The 22,040-nt window shown below is 34.7% G+C and overlaps 1 protein-coding gene across 5 annotated transcripts in view; it reads right to left on the reverse strand.

Moving 5' to 3' along the window:
* Positions 1-902: 902 nt before the first annotated feature.
* TRAPPC8 (trafficking protein particle complex subunit 8) overlaps positions 903-22,040 on the reverse strand; it is an 84,131-nt gene continuing 62,993 nt past the window's right edge. For all 5 annotated transcript variants that reach the window (XM_043558543.1, XM_043558541.1, XM_043558539.1 and 2 more), the window contains 9 exons: positions 21,333-21,480; positions 19,902-19,998; positions 18,570-18,638; positions 18,423-18,481; positions 15,943-16,116; positions 13,006-13,107; positions 8,610-8,755; positions 2,882-2,971; positions 903-1,944 (listed from right to left, as the gene is read on the reverse strand). In XM_043558543.1, coding sequence (XP_043414478.1) covers positions 1,710-1,944; positions 2,882-2,971; positions 8,610-8,755; positions 13,006-13,107; positions 15,943-16,116; positions 18,423-18,481; positions 18,570-18,638; positions 19,902-19,998; positions 21,333-21,480 — 1,120 coding nt within the window. In that variant the 3' untranslated portion in view covers positions 903-1,709. The remainder of the gene's footprint in view (positions 1,945-2,881; positions 2,972-8,609; positions 8,756-13,005; positions 13,108-15,942; positions 16,117-18,422; positions 18,482-18,569; positions 18,639-19,901; positions 19,999-21,332; positions 21,481-22,040) is intronic.

The following is a 22,040-nucleotide window of genomic DNA, read 5'->3' on the forward strand; positions in this document are numbered from 1 at the left end:
TATGCTACCAATTGTCTTCTGTATTCAAGATTGTATTCCCCTTTTCTTTAATTCCCAGCATTTTCACTACGTGGCATCCAGATATAGGCTTCTTTATATTTCTGTTGTTTGGGGTTTACTAAACCACTTGAATCTGTAATTTGGTGTTCATCTTGGAAAATTCTCAGAGATTCTCTTCAAATACCACTTCTGCCCTACCCTCTCTCTCCTCCTTCTGGGACTCCAGATAAACATAAAATTTTCTCACTGAACCCAGTAGGTCCCTTAGTTTCTTGTGCTTATTTTCCAAATACTGTCTCCTTGCTTCAGAAGTTCCGATGATTTCTCCTGACCTGTATTTGTTTCAAAATATGTCAAACATAAGGCTCTGTGCATCGGCTGCTTCTTCCTAAGTAGATAAACACTCCCAAGGCAAAGTAGCCTCAAATGTTGATCTAGACTTTCTAGACCTCTAGACTTTCTTCTAGATTTTGGTCCACTAGTAACTGACTATACTGTTAACACTTTGTTTTTTTGTAAGAGGTTTTCTTCTCTTTTGTCTAGAGTCTACTTTTCTTCAGCAGGAAGGCTAATCACCTCGTCTACCATACCCAGCATCAGAGTCTGCAATGTGGTTATTTTCAATAGTTCAGTAGGCATGATCTTCCTTTCTCCCAGGATATTAAAGAATTCTCCAAATTTGTAACTGGGTGTCAGACATGACATATTTACAGACAAAATTTGTTTGCTCATGTAAACATGGCCACCAAGGACTACTGGAACAAAGCCTTGTACTTCATGTTTGGAAACAAGGCTTTCTCAGGAAACTAGTTTGTCCTGCTATAATTAATATGGTTAGCATTCATTTTAAATAAAGACTATATGATGTCCTCAGAATTAAAAAAAGGCATCTAATAAATCTATACAGTGAATAGCATGTCTTTATTCTATTTACATTTGTTATAAATATAATACATTTTTGAAAAGCTTATTTTTAATTAACTTGAGATTCATATTTTAAACAGATCAACTCAAATGTTAAAGTTACATAATAAAGAATATGATAATTTAAATGACAAAAAATCTCATATTGTGAAATAGTGCACCCTATACTGAGATGAATGAGGAAAAAAAGTCAAACTCCTTTCAAAACTATATTCAAAGCATCAGAAAAAATTTTTTTCTTTTTACAAAGTTATGTATAAGCCATAGGAACCACCAGATACTGAAGTATGAAGACTCTATAACCAAAGTTCAAAATGTATTTTAGAGAATCGTGTGAAGCAAGACAGGAAAATCCGTATTTAACACTCTATAGAACTTCACAGTAAAGCTGGAATTTATAGACTAATGGCTTAACAGGAGTATCACCAACAAGGCCTTTCCTTCCTCAAAATCATCTGGTAATATTCATATACCATCAATATGTTGTAACAGCAGACTTAGACACTGGTTTTTAAGATAGGGCTTAATAAGGTGCGTGGCTATGTTGAAATTCCGTATTATGAGCATGTAAATTATTACCAGGGTTTAAAGAAATACAAAAAAAGAATATGAGTATTCTCAGTCCAACGTGCTTTGCATCATCAACAGATTGACAAGTCGAAAGTATTTTGCAGTGACCCGACACCAACCTCCATAACAAGTTAGGTATAACAAATACTGCTGTTAAAACCCATTCAGTAAAATAAAACTGATTCTTGTGGATTTCAGTACAAATTTGCAAGTCATCACACATTATTGATGATGATCAGGGCAGGCATGGAGTTCTGCTGACTCGTTTCAAACACTGTAACTTGGTCCGATAACTTGGCAAATACCCTAGGTGTTCCAAGGTTATAAACACCTGTATGGACAAAGCATGCCTTCAGCTGCAAACTGTGAATCTCCTGGCTTTTAAGCTGAAGTTTATATTGTGTTTGTCCAAGCCATGTAAATGATCCATGGATTTCCAATGCTTCTGGACTATGTGGGAGAAGGAAAATGGTAAGTTGAAGGGTTTTATAAAAATTTTCCCCAAGTCTCAGTAACACATCCCTTTCATCTAGCAATTCTACTTCTAGAAACTTTTTCATGAAGCCAACTGTTTCTTAATAACAACAATGAAAACAGCTAGTATTACTATTGCTCTAATAGTCAACATTTATTAATAGTTACTATGTTGTAGGCACAAGCATTATTGCATTTAATGCTCACAACAGCAGGTGGGAAATAATGGAACCTGATTTCAAACCTCAGCTTTTAACCAATTGGTTATCTGTACCTAAAAAAAAATCATATACAGGAATGCTTATAATACTGAAACCATTTATAATGCTGAAAAATGGAACCCAGTATCTACCAATAAGGCATTAATTTATGACACACATAATCATACATAGGACATGTCTGGATTCCATACAGCTGCCCCAGATCCTATTTGGAGTGTTTATACAGTAGTAGTAATCCATTCACGTTTCATATTACTTTTCCAAAAATCCAAAAATTTCTGAATTCCAAAAAGCATCTAGCCTTGAGGTATCAGATATGGAAGTATGTACCTGTATTTTTGGGTAAGTATTATTTTACAATCATACACACACAAAAAAAAAACCTTAAAAACTCTTCTATCACAAACTTGCTGATATTCAATTTTAGAGTTTTTTATCACCAACAAACTTTTCTGAAAAATTGTCTCCAATCAAAACAATTCGCTGCTTTTGGAAACTGCTTGTTATTTTATCACTATTGTAATGCTGAGACAACCCTCTGTAAGTCTTCTGTAACATTTCTGTAAAACCAAACACCCAGGGCACGCCTGAATAAACTTTCTCTATCCACATTAGGTAATTATATCCATAATTAAATTGTTCTCAAATCAATCTTAAGCCACAAAACAATCTTGCACTAAATACATCTTTACCTTGTTGTTTTATGCCGAAGATCAACTATTACATCAACATCAGCCTTAGAACAATTGGAAAGTAAAAGGGTGACTGGTACTAAACAAAGGCTGTGGAAGAAAAACGAAAAAGGTTAAGCTGTGTATTTTCTTTTTTAAATCAGCTATCTTGAAAATAACACTTAAGAATACCTAACAATCTCCTTAAAACTAATCAGATTCAAGTAGAGAAAAAAACTGAGTTCCAAAATCACTCCAGACAAATTATGTGTATATAAGAAAAACCTGTTACTACAATACTTGCATACTAAATCCCAGAATATATACATCCACAAAACCATCTTATTTCCATTTATTATAGCTACTACTAAAAAACAAAAAAACAAAAAAACAAAACAAAACAAAAAAACACCCAAGTGTTTCTAAGTGGTTATGTCTCAAAATGAAAAACAAAGTAAAACTCAGATCAATGAAGAAAAAAATAAATCATGAAAATGCCAACAACTAATCCTGTTCTCCTTATGTTTCTTGAAATTTATTTTGGGAACTTGGACTAGATTGACATTTGCTTTTCTACCAAATTTGCATAAAAGCCATTGTGTTACAGAGAATATGAAAATTCTTTCTATAGAACAAATTATGAGGAAAGCCTTTTTAAGTGGACACATTTTCTCAGGTAACCCAGTTTCTCCTATCACTTTAGAATTAATAAATTACTAAAGCATTACTAAGCACAGAAAGGACAGGCAGTGACGGAAGAGGATATATGAATAGACTGGTGTATGTTCAAATCAAGAATATAATAAATGGACATAACCTGGGCACAAATGAAGCCTGCTTACATACTAGTATTAATATTTTATTCTATAAACACAAAGAATAAAGAGATAGTAAAAACTAGGTGTGCCTGGGTGGCTCAGTTGGTTAAGTGTCCAACTCTTTTTTTTTTTTTTTAATGTTTATTTATTTTTCAGAGAGACAAATGCAGAATGCAAGTGGGCTGGGGTTGGGGCAGAGAGAGAGGGAGGCACAGAATCCGAAGCAGGCTCCAGGCTCCAAGCGGTCAGCACAGAACCTGATGCGGGGCTCGAACTCATGAGCTGTGAGATCATGACCTGAGTTGAAGTCGGACACTCAACCGACTGAGCCACCCAGGCGCCCCAAGTGTCCAACTCTTGAGTTCGGCTCAGGTCATGATCTCATGGTCTCTCTCATGCAGAGCCTGCTTCGAATTCTCTCTCTCCTCTCTCTCTCTGCCCCTCTCCCTGCTCCCTTTCTCTCAAAATTAATTAAAAAAAAAAACAAAAACACTTTATACTAATAGTCTTTGAAAAATGCTAATCTGATGAGGCACAAACAGTCCCTAGAGACCAAACTGCTGACAACTATCCCCCACCACCAAATTTAGCATTAATAAAAGCATACTACAGTTTGACTAAGGTTCAAATATCTACTCAATAATTCTGTACCTCAGTTTTCTCAACTGCAAACTAGGAACAACTGTACCTACCTCTTGGGTTTGTTATGATTAGGTGAGATCAAATATGCTAAGTGCTGAGAATAATGCTCAAAAGCTCCATAAACAATGTCTAATGTGACTTCTTATTTTGAAAACTATGGCAGCTAAACCCAGTGTTTCACCTCTGTTATCTCTGGTCAAATATTCTTCCTCATATTCTTGTTCCTGTATGATCTGTGTGCTACTGACATAACCAAACCTCCTGCTGTCGCATTCCCTCCCACATTTCTATGTTACATTAAGAACACTCCCCTAGACCCTTAATGTCTATGTTTCTATATCTTGCTTTAACTGAAATTTGGCTGAATACACAGCTTCCTCTACAGTCCTCTCAACATTAGATGCTGTGTTTCCTCCAACAGCTTCCATATCTCGGGTCAGAATGTATCATTAATGTAGTTCTCAATGCCACTTCTTGATGATTTCTTCCTCCTACCCCTTCTGTCAAAACATCCATTTTTTGGTCATATTACTCCATGGTTTTTAATCTTTTTTTATGTCCTCATACTAAAATACTAAAACCAAAAATAGTAACTCAGTACAGCAGATTCTTTGGGGGAGGGAGAAAGGATGAGTATTTTGAAATATCTGAGGTAAAGATGAGGGAACCATCTGCTTGACCTCCCACCTCCCATTCATCTTACACGTCTGGGAAGCAGAGGCATACCACCTACGTGAGAGACACTGCTCGAAGGCTTCTCTTCCAGATCATCTATTGGCTTCAGTTAAAAGCTTCAGCAGGAATTTGCTTTCTTCTTTTCAATCCTGACAACTTTACTAAGTAGATAACTCATTCAACACCTTCCCAAATTCATACCACCTCCATAACCATCAGTACTATTCAAAACTCATCCATCTACCTTCCTTAACCATATTGTAATTTTTTTTTAGTCACCTAAAATAGCCACCTCTGAAATAATACTGTCACTCCACTCTCTGACAACCATCTCCCATTTCTCCAGTTCTCTCACTCAAGTACCCTTCTATTCTTAGTTTTGTAAGGATGACCAACCACTCCGGCCCTCTACATCAGTGCTTCTCCATCTTGGTGGCTGAGGTGTAACTATAATTACTGTTTAGCCATTATTTACTCCCCTCACTTCATTATTTACTCCCCTAGCCATTATTTACTTCCCACTGTGGGACTAGGAGTCATTCTTGTTGATGTGAAGGTGAGGCTAATTGGCCAATGGAATATTAATGTCTTTGACGCAAACAAAAGCCTTAAATGTGCTATCTCAGTATAACTCACCTTTGTACTCCAGAGATATGCCATAAGAAGAACATATCCAAGTAGCTGCTGCCCATTGCACTGAGCCCAAAATATATGTGGTGCAGACATGAACCCAACCAACCACAGCTTGAAGGTGAGCTGCAGCCAAATGGTAAGCTGATCTGTGGATCCATGAGTATAAGAATGCCTTATAAGCAACTAAATTCTGGAGTGGTTTGTTGTGAAGCATTTCTGTGGCAACAGTGATGGATACAGGTACATGCTGGTATCATCTGAGGACATTTAACTTATACAGATGCCTGGGTCCTACTCCCAGAGATTCTGATTTAACTGGCACTGGAATCTTTAAAAATTCCCCAGGTAATTCTAATGGGCAGCAAGGGCTGGAAAAAACTGCCACATTTCATCCTTATCTAGCCTGCCTTGTTTTCACATACTTTGTGTACAGTTTTAATTCTGTGATGTTTTATTTTTAACCCACCACTCTACTCTAGTTTGATCACACCTGCCCTGCTTCACATAATTCCATGCTAGATTCCCAGATTCTATGATGCTTTTTAACTCCAATTGAATCATGTGGACAATTCCTAAATATCCTTACCTCTAAAGCACAGCTAAGGTTTTAACTGCTATGGTTAAAAAGAAACACCATGGAATCTAAGATATGAAGCAGGATAGGTCTGATAAAGTAGAACAATGGGTTACAATGAAACATTGGGGCGGGGGGGGGGGGGGGGCCTGGATGGCTCAGTCATTAAGTGTCTGACTCTTGGTTTTGACTCAGGTCATGATCTCACAGTTCATGAGTTCAGGCCCTCCATCAGGCTTTGCACTGACAGCGTGGAGCCTGCTTGGGATTCTCTCCCTCTCTCCCTCTCCCTTTTTGTCCCTTCTCCTCTCTCTCAAAAATAAGTAAATAAACATTAAAAAAAAAAAAAAGAAATATCAGGGAATCCAAATTTCCCATGAAAGTACATGAAGTCATGACAGATTGATAGGGATAAAACATACCATCTTCCCCCTCAACTACAGCTGCATATTAGAGCAACATTAAGACCTGGACAAAAAGAATTTTATAAATAATTTAAATGGTTAAAATTTTTAAAAATCTGACAACAGTGGTGGTAAAGATACAAAGCAAAGGGAACTGCTGGTGAGTTGTACAAGATGGTCAAACTATTTGGAAAAATTCCTAGATAAGTATGCAAAAATAAGGGGGGCTGGGCAAGTTCACATAAACCGAGAGATTATACACAAGATTATTCACAGAATTCAAAATAGCTCAAATATGAAAATAATCCCAAAGTCCATCAAGAGAGTAAATTATTCCAGTGCGTTCAAACATATTCATATGGCAATGAAAATGCTATAGCTTCATGCAGTGGCTGACAATTACTAACATAATATTAAACGAAAGCAGCTGGACATAAAAAGAAGATACTCTGTATAATTCCACTTATATAATAAAGTTCAAAAAATGCCCCATGAAAATCAAAATTAGAGATGCATATAAACTTAGTTGGGAAAATTATAAAAAGAAGCAAAGAAATGACTACCAATATGGGGGGGGGGGCAGGGTAGTGACTGTGAGGGAGTACCAGCGGGCTTCTGTGATGCTAGCAATATTTTATTTCCTGAATACAGGTAGTTTGGTTATTTGGGTGTTAATTTTGTGGGGGGCGGGGAGGAAATGACTGTAGTCACTCATTGTCAGATCCAATAAGTAACCTTTTCATCCTTTTACTATTTGACATTTTTGCAGCATTTTTTTTTAAATTTTTTTTTTTTCAACGTTTATTTATTTTTTTGGGGACAGAGAGAGACAGAGCATGAACGGGGGAGGGGCAGAGAGAGAGGGAGACACAGAATCGGAAACAGGCTCCAGGCTCTGGACATTTTTGCAGCATTTTAAACAGTTAACCCATTTCTCTCTCACTGAACTTTTGAGATATCACTTTCTCATTGATCTTTTCTTCCTAATTACTTCTCAACCAGTCTTTTTCACGGATTTCTTTTTCCTTAGCTTTTCTCTCAGATGTCATTGTTCTGCAGGTCACTGTTCTTTTTGTTCTATCCCACCTCATCCCCACCCCTACCCAGGGTGACTTCACCAAAATCCATACCTTCAATTTTCACTTATAGACTGATTCTAATAGACTTCTCTCCATGTTTTTATACCTGCAAACCAGCAACTTTTTGAAGTGTCATCTGATTTAGGACTTTTTATTTACAGAACCTTAAGTTTATATAATCAACCTACTTACCAAAATTGCAAATACAGATGCCCCTTGAACAATACAGGGGTTAGGGGTACCAACCCCCACACGATCGGAAATCATATACATCTTCTGACTACCTTAACACTTAACTACTAATAGCCTACTGTTGACCCAAAGCCTTACCAATAACATAAACTGTCGATTAATGCATATTTTGTATGGTATATGAATTATATACTATATTCTTATAATAAAAGAAGCTGAAGAAAAGAAAATATTAAGAAAACCCTTAAGAGAAAACACATTTACAATAAAAAAGATCATGTATAAGTAGACCCACACAGTTTGAACTTCATTGTTCAACTGAACTGAACATCATTCCCCAAGAAGTTTGGCACTTAGTAAATCTTAAGTAAATGATGCTATTAAAACTTGAACTGTTTGATGAGTCTATACTATAGTCATTTCTTACAATTAATTTGTGTCCAACACAAAAACAAATAACATATTTTTTCCTTGTTTTTGACTTAGTGATAAACTTGCCCACCATAAACTTTTGGCAATTGAGGTGTCTAAGGCAAATAGCCATCTCTAACCACAGGTGCAACATACAGTAATCAGAGTAAAGGGTAAAATATTTAAGAGCACTTTACAGATACTCAATATTATTCTAAATTTCTTCATCAATATTTGGGTTAATGCTATCGTTTAAATAAATAAGAGTCTCTGCATGGGTGTGCACACGTAGAAAAATTTTAACAAAAATAAGCCTCAGACCTTTTTTGATGAAATGGATGATTAAATGATTCTGGATAGTGAAGACTCGTTTTAATGAGATTAGAAAGCTGCTCTACTGACGGTCTTAAAGGAACTGTAGTGTTTTCTGGCCTGAAAAATTTTAATAGTTCCATTTCTGGTGGTTCCTGAGAAAAGAAAAAAATATACATATGACAATAAAAACACTGTCTTGTTAAAATATAGCATAAACAAAAGTAGTTAAAAACAGCTGAGATAAGGGAAAGCATGAACAATACTTTCTGCTGTTATTTAAACCAATAGAATCATCTGCGATATAATCTAGGATAAAGAATTTAGACTCAGGGGCGCCTGGGTGGCTCAGTCGGTTAAGTGTGTGATTCTTGATCTCAGCTCAGGTCATGATCTCGCAGTTTGTGAGTTGGAGCCCCATGTCAGGCTCTGCACGGACAGTGTGGAGCCTGCCTGGGATTCTGTCTCTCCCTCTCTCTGCCCCTCCCCTGCTCATGCTCTCTCCCTTTCTCTCTCAAAATAAATAAATAAGCTTAAAAAAAAAAAAAAAAAGAATCTAGGATCAGAATCATTTATTCATTCCTTATTTATTATATGCTGGAGTTAGACTTGAATTCCAACAATTTCACATATTAGCTCTGTGATCTTGGATAAGGCATTTAATATCTTAAGACTTAATTTCCTCATTTATAAAAAAGTCTTATAATAATTTCAAAATCTGTTGTGGGTCTCATCTAGTAAAATTCCTTAGTACTTAAGCTACAGACATTCAATTGTATAGCATCTGTTTTAATAAAGAACTAAAGTTGCCTTAAAATTTCATTTTGAAAATAGACTGCTGTGTTTTATAGATTGTAATCCTTCATCTGTATTAACTGAAGGTTAACATACATGTAAAAGTCTCAATATAGCCAATGTCAGGCATACTGTAAACATTTCAATATCATTATCATCTAAATGAAAACAGAGAGTATTGTTCCCTTTCTAGTGGTATTTTTTTCTTAACCATTTTTTCTCTATTTCCCTTTACCATCCAGGAAAATTTTGATTTTTAATTTCTTGCTAGCCTAGCTGGACATTGATCTACACCAGGGATTGGCAAACTACAGCCCATGGACCAAATTCAGCCGGCCTCCTGGGTTTTTTTTGTTGTTTGTTTTTTGGAAAGAAAGTTTTATTGACCCATAGCCATATCCATTTGTTTACATACTGTCATATGGTTGCTTCTGGACTTCACCAACAGAGATGAGTAATTAAGACAAAGACCTTCTGGCCAGTAAAGCCTAAAATATTACCTACCATCTGCTTATTCTTGGAAAAAGTTTGCTGATCCCTGATCTACATAGCTGTAAAAGCAAGACCTAAATTTGCTTTTGATTTATAAGTCAGAGAAAAGTGACTAGAGGTTTACTCTGGAAGAAAGAAGAGAACAGAAGCAGAATTTCTGGGGTGCTGGTTATGTTCTATTTCTTTATCTGGGTCCTGGTTATACTGGAGTATTCTTCAATTTGTGAAATTCAATGAGCTATTCAACTGTTCTGTATTTATCTTACACTTCAATTGAAAGTTAAAAAAAAATGTATTTTTTAATATATTCCAATCATCAAAAAATAAGCTATTATTTGAGACTTCTAAGTTATAAATTTCTATATGCCACTTATTAGGAGGAAAATACATGAACAACAGCCATGAAAAGGATACCAAAGGCCCAAGCTAATTTACTAAGAGAATATTTAAAAGGTTTCCCCCCTCCCAGCTTTAGAGCAGCAAAAAGTATTTTCACAATCAGCACTAAATATTTGTGCAGCAGTTTGATAATAAGGATCTGATTCTACCTTATGACATTTCTACCACAAGACAGACAAGGTGTAAAGAATTATTATCCTGGTTTTACAAGTGAGTGGTAAGCTAAAGTTCATTAAGTTATGCAAGTAATTTATACTAGATCATCAATCTGAAAGTTTTTGGGCTCCAAATCTATTATTCACAGTATGATGAAACCGCTTTATGTCCCAAGCTCAGTTAACCATATAAAGAGAATATAAAATATTTCAAAAGTGAAATACAGAGAAATAAAAAGGATATGCTATTCATGGTACATAAAATGAAAATATCACTTTTTTTGTAAATGTTTATTTTTGAGAGAGAGAGAGAGAGAGAGAGAGAGCAGGGGAGGGGCAGAAAGAGAGGGGGACGGAGGATCTGAAATGGGCTCTGCATTAACAGCACAGAGTCTGATGTGGGGCTCAAACTCAGGAACTGAGAGATCATGACCTGAGACAAAGTCTGATGTTTAACTGACTGAACCACCCAGGGGCCCCAAGAATACAAATATATTTTATATAAATCACTTCTGGGGTACCTGGGTAGCTCAGTCAGTTGAGCATCTGACTTCAGCTCAGGTCATGATCTCACGGCAAGCCCTGCATCAGGCTCTGTGCTGACAGCTCAGAGCCTGGAGCCTGCTTTAGATTTGTGTCTCCCTCTCTCTCTGCCCCTCCCCACTCATGCTTTGTCTCTCTCTCTCTCTGTCAAAAATAAACAAACATTAAAAAAAATTTTTTTTAAATCACTTCTTCCTTTTCTAAATACTTATTCTGCCTATGTTTGAGATATTCTAGATTATCAAAAGTTTGTAACATAGACAACCAAAACTTGGGACTTCAAAGGGGAAAAAACAATTTTCTTATATTAAGAAATAGATGCAGGGTTAAATTTGATATCTTCATTAAACCTAATGGAATATTACCATTAGTAATCATCAAAGTAAAAACTGATTCAAGTTGTAGAACAACCAGTGGATGCTAAAACTAGTGGAACTAGGTTTAACAAGAAATCAGACATTTACACAGGCCCAAATTATTTCTCCACAAGTTACTTATTAGAAACAACAGTAACTTTACTGTAGAGAAATAAGGTGGACCTTATCAGTGTGACCCATCACTGATAATGAAACAAATTAATATCAAGAGCTTTCTGATGTAATTCACTGGCAGGGACATAACATCACTTCTGTAGTATCCCTGCCAAAAATGTATAACCTTAATCTAGTCCTGAGGAAACAAGAAAAAACCAAAAAGGTATTATTTTACATTAAAATAACTTGCCCATGCTCTTCAAAGATATCATATGACACAGGACAAATGAAGGCTCAGAAACTGTCCCAAATTAAAGGAGACTAGAGAAACAGGACAAGTAAATGCAATGTATGATCTTGGACTGGATCCTGGTAAGAAAACACAAACTGTTACAAGGATAAAATGGAGAACTCTGATGGCATTTGAATATGGACTATACAGGAGTACTGCATCAATGTTAAACTTCATGAATTTAATAATGGTTTTTGTGATTATTTGAGAGATTATTCTTTTTTTTTTTATGATTTGGGAGAGGATTTTTTTTTTTAAATGTTTGTTTATTTTTGAGAGACAGAGAGAGACAGAGTGCAAGCAGGGGAGGGCAGAGAGAGAAGGAGACACAGAATCCGAAGCAGGCTCCAGGCTCTGAGCTGTCGGCACAGAGCCCGATGCGGGGCTCGAACTCACGGACCGTGAGATCATGACCTGAGCCGAAGTCGGACACTTAACTGACTGAGTCACCCAGGCACCGCTATTTAAGAGATTATTCTTATTCATTGCAATCCTCAATGAAGTAAATAGGGGCAGAGGAGAAGGATGTCTGCAAATTTACTTGAGAGTAATTACTTAAGAATAATTAAGAAAAAAATCAATGTGTACATAAACAGAGGAAGAATGATAAAGCAAAGAAGGTAAAATGCTAACCACTGGTGAACCTTGGTAAAAGGTGTAAGAGAGTCCCTCTTTACACAATTCTTGCAGCTTTTCTGCAAGTTTGAAAATTATTTCAAAATAAGTTTTCAAAAATATGTAAGAAAGCTTGAAATTAAGATTCATTATTTAGAAATGCAATACAAGGTCATGGTTCAAATTACTGGAAATTTTGTTCATATATACAAGAACTTTTTGGTAAGATGAAATAGTATTTTATGAGAAATGAGAAAACATATTAAATACTATTCCCAGCTGCTGCACAACTCCAGGGGCCTTTACATTTCACGATATGCCTCCTCTGGAGTTCTGCAGTGGCAAAGGCATGTTTCCCTTCCTCTCAAGCAAATCAATTCTTTTTGTAACTATGAATTCTAGATTCAATACAGAATATTAGGAAACCTCAAGATCACAAGTGTATCTAATACTCTTACAAGATGCTAATGAATTTTATTTATGTTCATTTCTCATTCTAATTAGTCGTCTGCCACCAACCCCTCACTCAAATCTCAATATAAAAGCCTGCATATACCAGCAGATCCCTTTAAAAACCCAAAAACCAACCAAACAAAAAACCCCAAGTTCACAAGAAGACCCAAAGCAAACATTACTATTACCTGTTTCTGAGGACATGAAAAGGCTTCTTTTCCTATAGTGCGAAGAATAACATGATGCTGACCTTCCAAAATTAGCTGCTTACTATCTTCCACTACATAAGCCTAAGACATACAAAGCACAAAAATGTTACCTTGCTTGGCAATACCTCAAAAGTAATGAATGCAATTATTTGGTGGAAGGTAGAAATATCATGGCTGTTTATCAATTATCAACACGATGGCTGTGTCAGCATTTCTACTTTTATTTACTCATTCAATAAATAAAGAATCTGTCAAAATCTGTTTGCCTCAGTATAATACAGTTGGGCCTGGATATTTGAAGGATACATCTTAAAATCTTTTTTCAGTTTTCTCTAGAGCTCTTAAGAAACTAGTGCTATAACACAAGTCTTTTTGTGATTGAACTACCAAAATACAGGCAAAACGTACATGCTTCTGAAATGCCATAGGGTTTATCACCTAGAAGAACATAATCGTGAAAACAGTCATAAATCTTATAAGTGGAAATGTCACACCCTTGGAGATATCTTAAACGTAAGTACATATACTTAAAAAAAAAAAAAAAAGGCCAATTTCATCTATGTCAAAACACTGGTTCCAGCATATAACTCATCTCCCTCTTGAACCGCTTCTGTCCCAGAGAAAATATAATACGTAAATGGCTCTGATACGCTGTTACTGCCACATTATGCAAATACAAAGGTTTAAAAATTTTTTAACAAGCCCAATTTTTTTACTATTAGATTCAACAGACACAAAATTTCTCAGCCAAAATGCTATAGAAGTTTCTAAATGTTTATGTTCAATTTTTGTACTCATTTTACCATGACCAGTGACAGCATGTCATCTGCAGACCAACTTGGGAGTAGTGCACTAAGGCATTGGACAGCCCAGGACCTGCTCGTGTGAACCAATACATAACCCAAAATGCTGGACTTAAACACCTGACGGGGTGGACCTTTGAGAGGTTGAATACAAGGTTCTGAGACATGTCACCTTTTTTCCAATGGTCTCATGGGATCGAACAAAAATCACCCCTAGCCATGTCTAATTCTATAAATAACATTCTCCTTTCTGCACAAAGGCTTTGCTTTTTAAAACAAACATTTATGCTTAGTTAAAACTGCTGAGTTTTTCTGTGCCTCTTTTCCAATTATTTTTCACAAAGATGTTGTCTGAGCTCGGTTTTTCTCCTGAATTATATTTTATTAAAAGAGTCCTAGGCATCCTGTGTTTCCTCCTCCACAGCTTAAATGACTTTTCAAATTTCATTTCATTCAGTGTGTCATTTCTGCATTATCTAGAGACCTCACTAAAGGAACTCTACCACTTTCTCAAATGAGCATGTGATAAACACAAATACGAGCCACTACCAACTTCATATCCCATTCTTCATTCTATTCCAATTTCCATTTTCTAGCCAAGGAGCATCACAATCTTAGTTTTCTTCTTCATGTGATCAGCAGTACTACTAGTAGTGGGATTTTATTCCGGGCTGTTTTTTAAAAGGTAACACTTTCACCCCCAGCCAAAGTTACTGTGGACTTAACAATGAATACAGAATACAGATTACTCAAAATCTTGTCTCAGTAAAATTACAAACTGTTACACGGCAGGAATCTGTGGAGTGACAGCCACATACGCCACGGTTATAGTATATATTTAATGACTGGTTGGTTTACATTAAGAGGAAAATACTGCTAAGCCTGAAAATAGAATCCTCTTGATTCTAAGCCCCAAGAACATCTGATTTCAAGCTAAAAATGTGTAACTGACCTTTTAAATATTAAACATCTATAGTCAACAAAAGTACCAATTTGTTTAAGCAGTTTTATTAAAACTCATGCAAAAAATAAAAAATAAAAAATAAAAAACTTATGCCAGCTTAGTTTCAAGAAAGTTTATTTAAAAATGTGTGATTTAGTAAAAATAATAGTCTAGAATATCTGAACCAATTTAAAAATACATATATTGATCATCTACTATGAAAATACCTCTATGTGAGAGAGCTCTTGTATCAGACAACACAAAATGAAACCTTTCCACATAGTTCAGGTGAATATCCTTAAGCAAGATCCTTAATTTCACTGTAGAATTGTTTTTTAAAAAGTAATATATAATTTTATTATATATTCTATGTAATGTATACAATTTATATACAATTATAAATTTCTAAGATACAGAGGGTACACTGTGCGAAACAAGCCTGCTCTGTATAACAGGTAACTCTAAGGAAGACTAATGCCTAAGCAATCTCATTTTGCTCTGTCATGTGTGGATCTTATTTGGATATGATTTTTTAAAAATTAAAATATTTTAAAATAATCTGGAAAAAACAAAAACAGACCAACAAATAGATCATAATTAAGAATTACTGTTAATTTGGTTGGATGAGATAACAATATTTTGGAGATGTTAAAGAAAGTCTTCATCTGCTAGAATACAGAGCATTTACACGTAAAATATTATGTCACTAAAAAAAAAAAAATACTATAGCAAATAATAAAGGAAAGTAAAAATAAAAGAAAACAAAGGAGAGGGGCTAATGGAATAGATGAAAGATGAATAGCAACAAATTAGTGACTATGGAGTCTGAGTAATGGGTACCTAAAGGTTCACAGTGCTATTTTTTCCATTTTCAGTTTCTGAAAATGCCAATAACAAAGAATTTAATAATAACAGTTGTTTTCATTAACAAATCTATAATATTCTCAGTACCACTTAGAAGTAACAATAACAAAGAAGAAAGCTATCTAATTTGAATTCTTTAAGTAAAAAAGTCATTATAGAACTACTAAATAAAATTATAAAACAACTTTAATATTGAAACTAAAAATTTAAGCAGAAAAAATGCAAATACCAGCTTACATTTGTTCTTTAGGTTAAGGCTCAAGTATCCGTAGGCAAGGCTTGCTGAAATAATTTAGTAACACATACCTTCCATAATACGACAATATTCAAATCCACCTCACTGCACTTCTGAATCAATCTCACAGCATCCTCTAATGACTGTTTTTCAGTATGCACGGACGGCTGGGCTTGTGGTTTCTTTAATTCAGAAGATAAGCTTCGATAAAAGAAGTCTGCACATGGACTTGCTGAACTGATTATCTGTCAAAAGAAAATCACTTATCTACATAAATGTTTTCAATTAAATACACCCTACCAAAATTTATATTTCTCTATATGTTTCTGTATAACCAAAACGCTTATTAAAAAATTTCTTGTCAATCTGTCAATAGAGGGAGGCTGTAAAACACACTAAAACATTTAAACACCTAAAATATTTGGTATAAATTACCCTGAATCTTAAAGCTGTTACCTCAAAATAATTAATCTACACTGCCATGACATTAGGTTTGACCTTCCAAGTATCCAGGGAAGATGATGGGTAGCTCTAAGAAAATGAATAAAAAATAAATTATTGAAAAGTAATATTTTTTGTGCTATTAAAATAACAGAAATCGTTCTCATTCGAATACTTCGAATACTAGACAACATCTAGTGAAACAGAATGCAAACTGAGTAATTGGTCTTAATGTGGCTCTTCTACTTGAAGGAAGAGAACATGAGAAAAGAATTTTTTAAAAACTTCTTAATGGAATCAGAAGTACAGGATTTCCTTTAATGGGATATTATGTTTCACAGTAAACTGTCTACACTTAGGATTCCCTTCATTATAGGCTATATTATATAGATGCTAAGTTTCAAGTTAATTATTAAATATTAATAAATATACACATTTTCCCTTTAAGAATAAACTATTTTCTGGTAAGCAATTGTCCCCATAGTTCTCTCATTAATCTGTAGTGCTTGGGGAGTTCTATTTACTCAACCAGATTCATCAAAAGGGAAAATGTCCTTTTTTGTTTTTACTTTCTTCAGTACTCCTATACAAAATTATTTGCTAATATATACAATAAAAATTATACACTTAATATGATTTAAGGGTCTTGATTATGTCTCTAGGGATTTTAAATTTAAAAAAGAAGTGAAAAGGACAAACAACTGAAATCATGAAACCTAAATTCAGTCATTCAGGAGGCATGGCATTGCTAAAAGTATACTTGTTTTGGAATTACTGGGCTTTTGGTACTCTGAGATATTTCTAAATAACTGCTTCTTCAAATAGTCAAAAGATAGCCACAAAGAGTGAGTCAGATGAAGGCCAATGATAAGAGAAATACAAAAGCATAAGAATGTCTGGAATTATCAAATCAAAAAACACAAAGAAGAAACAAAAACACAAACAGTAACATTGGTAACAGTACCAGGGCATGCCTACGTGGAAGTTTACACCCTTGGTCCAGCATTTCTCAAAGCAAATCACCACATCACCTCGTCAGATTATATGCAGAGCTGGCTGAAAATGCATATTCCTGGGGTTAAGCTTCCAACTCTCTGATTTCAGCTTGGGTCATGATCTCACAGTCTGTGAGTTCTAGCCCCACATCGGACTCTGTGCTGACAGTGTGGAACCTGCTTAGGATTCTCTCTCTCTCCCTCTCTGCCCCTCCCCGACTCATATTGTCCCTGTCTCTGTGCCTCTCTCAAAATACATAAATAGGAAGGGAGGGAGGGAAGGAAAAAATGCATATTCCCAAACTCCCCCCAAGACATAACGAATCAAAGTTTTGGAGGCAGGAAAGCAAAATTTTCACTTTTACAAAATTCTCAGATCAAAAATAGGGTCTGAAAAAAAAAAAAAAGAGACTAATAACCTTAACATCATCTAGGAGCTTACAGTAATTTAGTATACATATTTTTTATTAAGTAAACTATGCCCCATGCAGGGCACGAACTCACAACCCCCAAATCAAGAGTCACATGTTCTACCAAATGTGCCAACCAGATGCTCCAGCTTATAGCAATTTAGAATCTCAGGTCCCACCCTAGTCCCACTGAAATAGAATTTGCATTTAACAAGAGCCCCACACATGTTGTGAAAGTTTGAAAACCTACTCTAAGTGATTCTTACAAATAATTAACTTGAAATACTACTGTTTTGGAAAATACATTTAAAACTACAAAAGAGCTTATTATTTTGGTCTCAGAACCATATGATACACCAAAATCCAGAGAATTATCATCTTTATGTTCCACTGTAACCACTTTACCTAATAAATTGGTTCCCTTGTATAATCTGGTTTCTTTCTTTAATACCAAGGTTTATACTTTTTTCCTGTGATACCCTCAAAAGAAAGTTAGTTTTGAATAACTAACTAAAATGGCATAATCCACATAGTATTTCTGGTCTGTTTTAGAGCATGAAGGGAAGCTGCAAAACCCAACAATGTTGACATATTCACCCACTAAAGATTTTGAGGATTACTAAAGCAATAGTTTTGCCAAAATAGATATTCCAGAACTGTGACTTTGATCCAGAAGATCAAATGCTATTGTGCTTATTTTCATACCTGTTCATTTCCAAAGATGATATCTGCAAAGGTGTATTTTTCTGAGGACTGTGTGGCAACTAAAAAACAGGGGAAAACAAGCTAATCATATCGTTGGCATGAAATATAAAATACCATTAAGAAAGTCTGAAAATAAAATGAATTTACCTTCTTTTTCCTTACATCGTATTGCCTTGAAGCAAAATTTTCCCTTCTCCCTGCTGGCAAGTTTGGCATCTAGAAAGAAAAGAAAGAAAAAATTTCAAAGATCCTTCTCAGCTTCTGACATGGTAAAACCTAATTTATTATTCAGACTTCCTTAACAATACTGGAAAATAATTCATAATTATAAATAATGTTTAATGAAAAACATCTTTGTTCTCATGTCAATAAAGCAAATTTCACTCAGCCCATAAAAAGGATGAAATTCAACTTTCTTGAAATACATGGTCACACATGTGCTTGTGTGTGTGTGTGTGTGTGTGTGTGTGAATAAATAATACTCATTTTATATTTATGTGTGTGTGTGTGTGTGTGAAATTACAGATAAAAGTTTAAAAGATCCGAACCTGGGAACCAGGGAGCCCACAACCCACCATTCTATCATTTCTTCATTTCCTTTCAGTATTTTTTCGTATGTATGACTTACATCAATATTGCTATATGCACATACTGTGCTATGATGCATTTCCCTGCTATTACAGACACTTTTAAAATGTTAATAAATTTTAGTGACTAAAAAATAGTCTGAGTTATAATTTACATTAAAGCCATACTGAATTTCTCCCTATTAAACACAACTTTGCAATTAACTGCCCTGCTCTCAGTATACAGATTTTCCTATGTTTTGAATTAATTCCTTTGTACAAATTCCAAAAATAAGGATTACTGAAAGGCTAAGTATGAGTTTAAATATTTTTATAGCTTCTGAAATAATACTGTACAATTTTTCTCCAGAAAGAGCAAATATTTTGTCAGCTTCCCTCCACTCTTAAAAGCACTGGCATTCTCATATTACTACCAGGATAACTGACAGAAATATCCTGGAAAACAATCTGTCAATATATATCACAAGTATGTATATTCTTTTAAGTGTTTTATGGGTATAAAGTCAGTCACTACAGAGGTATGGTTATACACAGAAAAAACAGCCTACCAGTGGCAAAGGACACAAAAAGAACCTTCCACATTCTAGTCTATATGTTTCTGTACTGTTTGAAATTTTGAAAGTGATCATCTACTCAGGCACTGATTTTCCAATTAAATAAAGAAAATGCAAATAGAAATATGTGGAAGGGAATAAAAAGATGGGAAAGAACAGATTAAGATAGGTAATTTGATTCACAGTCACTTGAACTAATGAAAACACAACTTAATGCTTAAAAAAGTTAATTATAAAAAAGGTACCAACAATCTTCTGATATTATAGTACTATTCTGAAAAAAAATCAAGCAATGAAGATTTGAAAATTTACTATGAAAAGGAAAATAAAGCACAAACCTTTGTTTTCAGAGAGATTTACAGATTTCTGGAATTTCCAGTGTTTGCTACTACTCGATACTTGTACTATATGGAATTCCTTAACACCTGCTTCACTCTATCAAAAAGAAATAAAAGAGTCATTTAAGATTTAGGGGCATGAACTTAGAATATTCTAATGTAAATAATATTCTAACTCTGTTACCAAAGTAAGTATTAATTAACATAAGATTACATTTTTATTTTGAAATAAATAATATACATTTCGGAATGCTTACGTTATTTAAATCCCTCCTTAAACTTACTTAGAGAACTGTATTATTTTTTTTTATATGAGAACTGTATTTAACTATGATGCACTCCCACTGGAGTATTCAGTCATTAGAACCTATCATAATGAGTTACTGATAGTATTTAATCAAACAGTATTTGTTGTCAATTTTTAATCAAAACTGTAGTATTTTTTTTATTCCTTCTCATCTTTCTGAGAGATCTCATTGTCATTAAGGCAAAAATAAACAAAAATTGAACAAATCAGAATCTCCATACACAGCCAATGCACATAAAGTTAATCTGTATACAATTTTTCATTTACCTGGAAAAGAGCTAATTTGAAATTATTACAATTTTCTTACTTTTACAAATGTTATTTTCTTTAAAGATCACCAAAGTATTAAGCACATAAATCCTAAATATCCTAAAAAGCAACCTTACAAATTTATGAAGCTAAAACAAAGGACATTACAGAATTCATTACAGAATAAGCAACACTTCATGTAAGTATCTGAACTGAATCAATCTGATGCTAAGATGCTATCTTATTATTATTAAGTAGGCTTCACGCCCAGGAGTGGAGTGCAATGCAGGGCTCGAACTCACAACCCTGAGACCAAGACCTGAGCTGAGATCAATGGCCTTACCAACTGAGCCACCTAGGTGCCCCACTAAGATATTATTTTAATAATGAGATCACATTTTCTTCTTTAATACTCATTTTTATATTTAGAGTATATAAATAAACAGGAATGATAAAATGTTTGAAATGCTTTATATAAGGAAAATGGTACTCTCAGAAATATGTAAGTGATGATTATCAAGTTAATAATACTGAATGGGAAATCCTAATACAGAACTTTGTAAATTTAATTACATCAACAGATTCTGAACGGTGAGACTAGAAAGCACTCTATCAGATCTCTTTTGGGTTTAATTACTCACGTATAGGGCTACCTTTCATATGATACATACCATATTAATGCCACCAGGTCATTTTATTTGAAGAGACTTAAAATCACAAAGCTAATAGAAAATTAAGACATTTTCACACTGTTGTATATGAATATTCCTAAATTCCTAGCTTATGCTATCTTGTGAAAAAAGAATCCTTTACTAAAAATAAAGGAAACACTTCCACTATAATTAAAAATAAAATTTAGTTTTAAACCAACTTACAGTATTGGTATTTTCCACATCCACAAAGACTAACATATTGCCCCCTCTGCCCTCCTCATCTTCAAGAGAATTACTTCTGCAGACAGTGGCCCGTACATTCAAAGATCGGCTGGTACAAATGACTGCAGTGTGTCTTAATATTCTGTGACTGAAGAAATAAAAAATAGCAAGTTTAATGTAAGAACCTCTCCATGTGTTATGACTCTCTAATTCCAAATAAAGCTTTTAAAACCTAATTGCTCTCAGGACCACTTATACTCAGAAAACAAAACAAAAACAGAATAATAAAGTAAAATTATGTAGTGTAACTTCCGTTCAATTCTTCTCAGTTCAGAAGGAAACTAATAGTCACCTTGACTCTAGGCATGTCTGCTTACCAAACTCATCAGTCTAGCACAGGAAAATAATTTTCATGCAGCAATGTCCTCATTATGCTTCTTCTCTGACAGTGGTTCCAAAGTAACTGATCCCCTATCAAGTAAACTTCAAAATTTAACTTGGCATTCAAAGCCCTCCACAATACAGCTATTTACATTTCCATGTTAATTCCCCGTTACTTTTTTTTTTTAATGTCACCTCCTAATTTTTTTTTTTAAATGTTTCACATTGACTTATTTTTGAGACAGAGAGAGACAGAGTGTGAGTGGGGGAGGGGCAGAGAGAGAGGGAGACACAGAACCCAAAGCAGGATCCAGGTTCTGAGCTGTT

Source organism: Prionailurus bengalensis, chromosome D3 (assembly GCF_016509475.1).
Source record: "Prionailurus bengalensis isolate Pbe53 chromosome D3, Fcat_Pben_1.1_paternal_pri, whole genome shotgun sequence".
NCBI classification, from domain to species: Eukaryota; Metazoa; Chordata; class Mammalia; order Carnivora; family Felidae; genus Prionailurus; species Prionailurus bengalensis.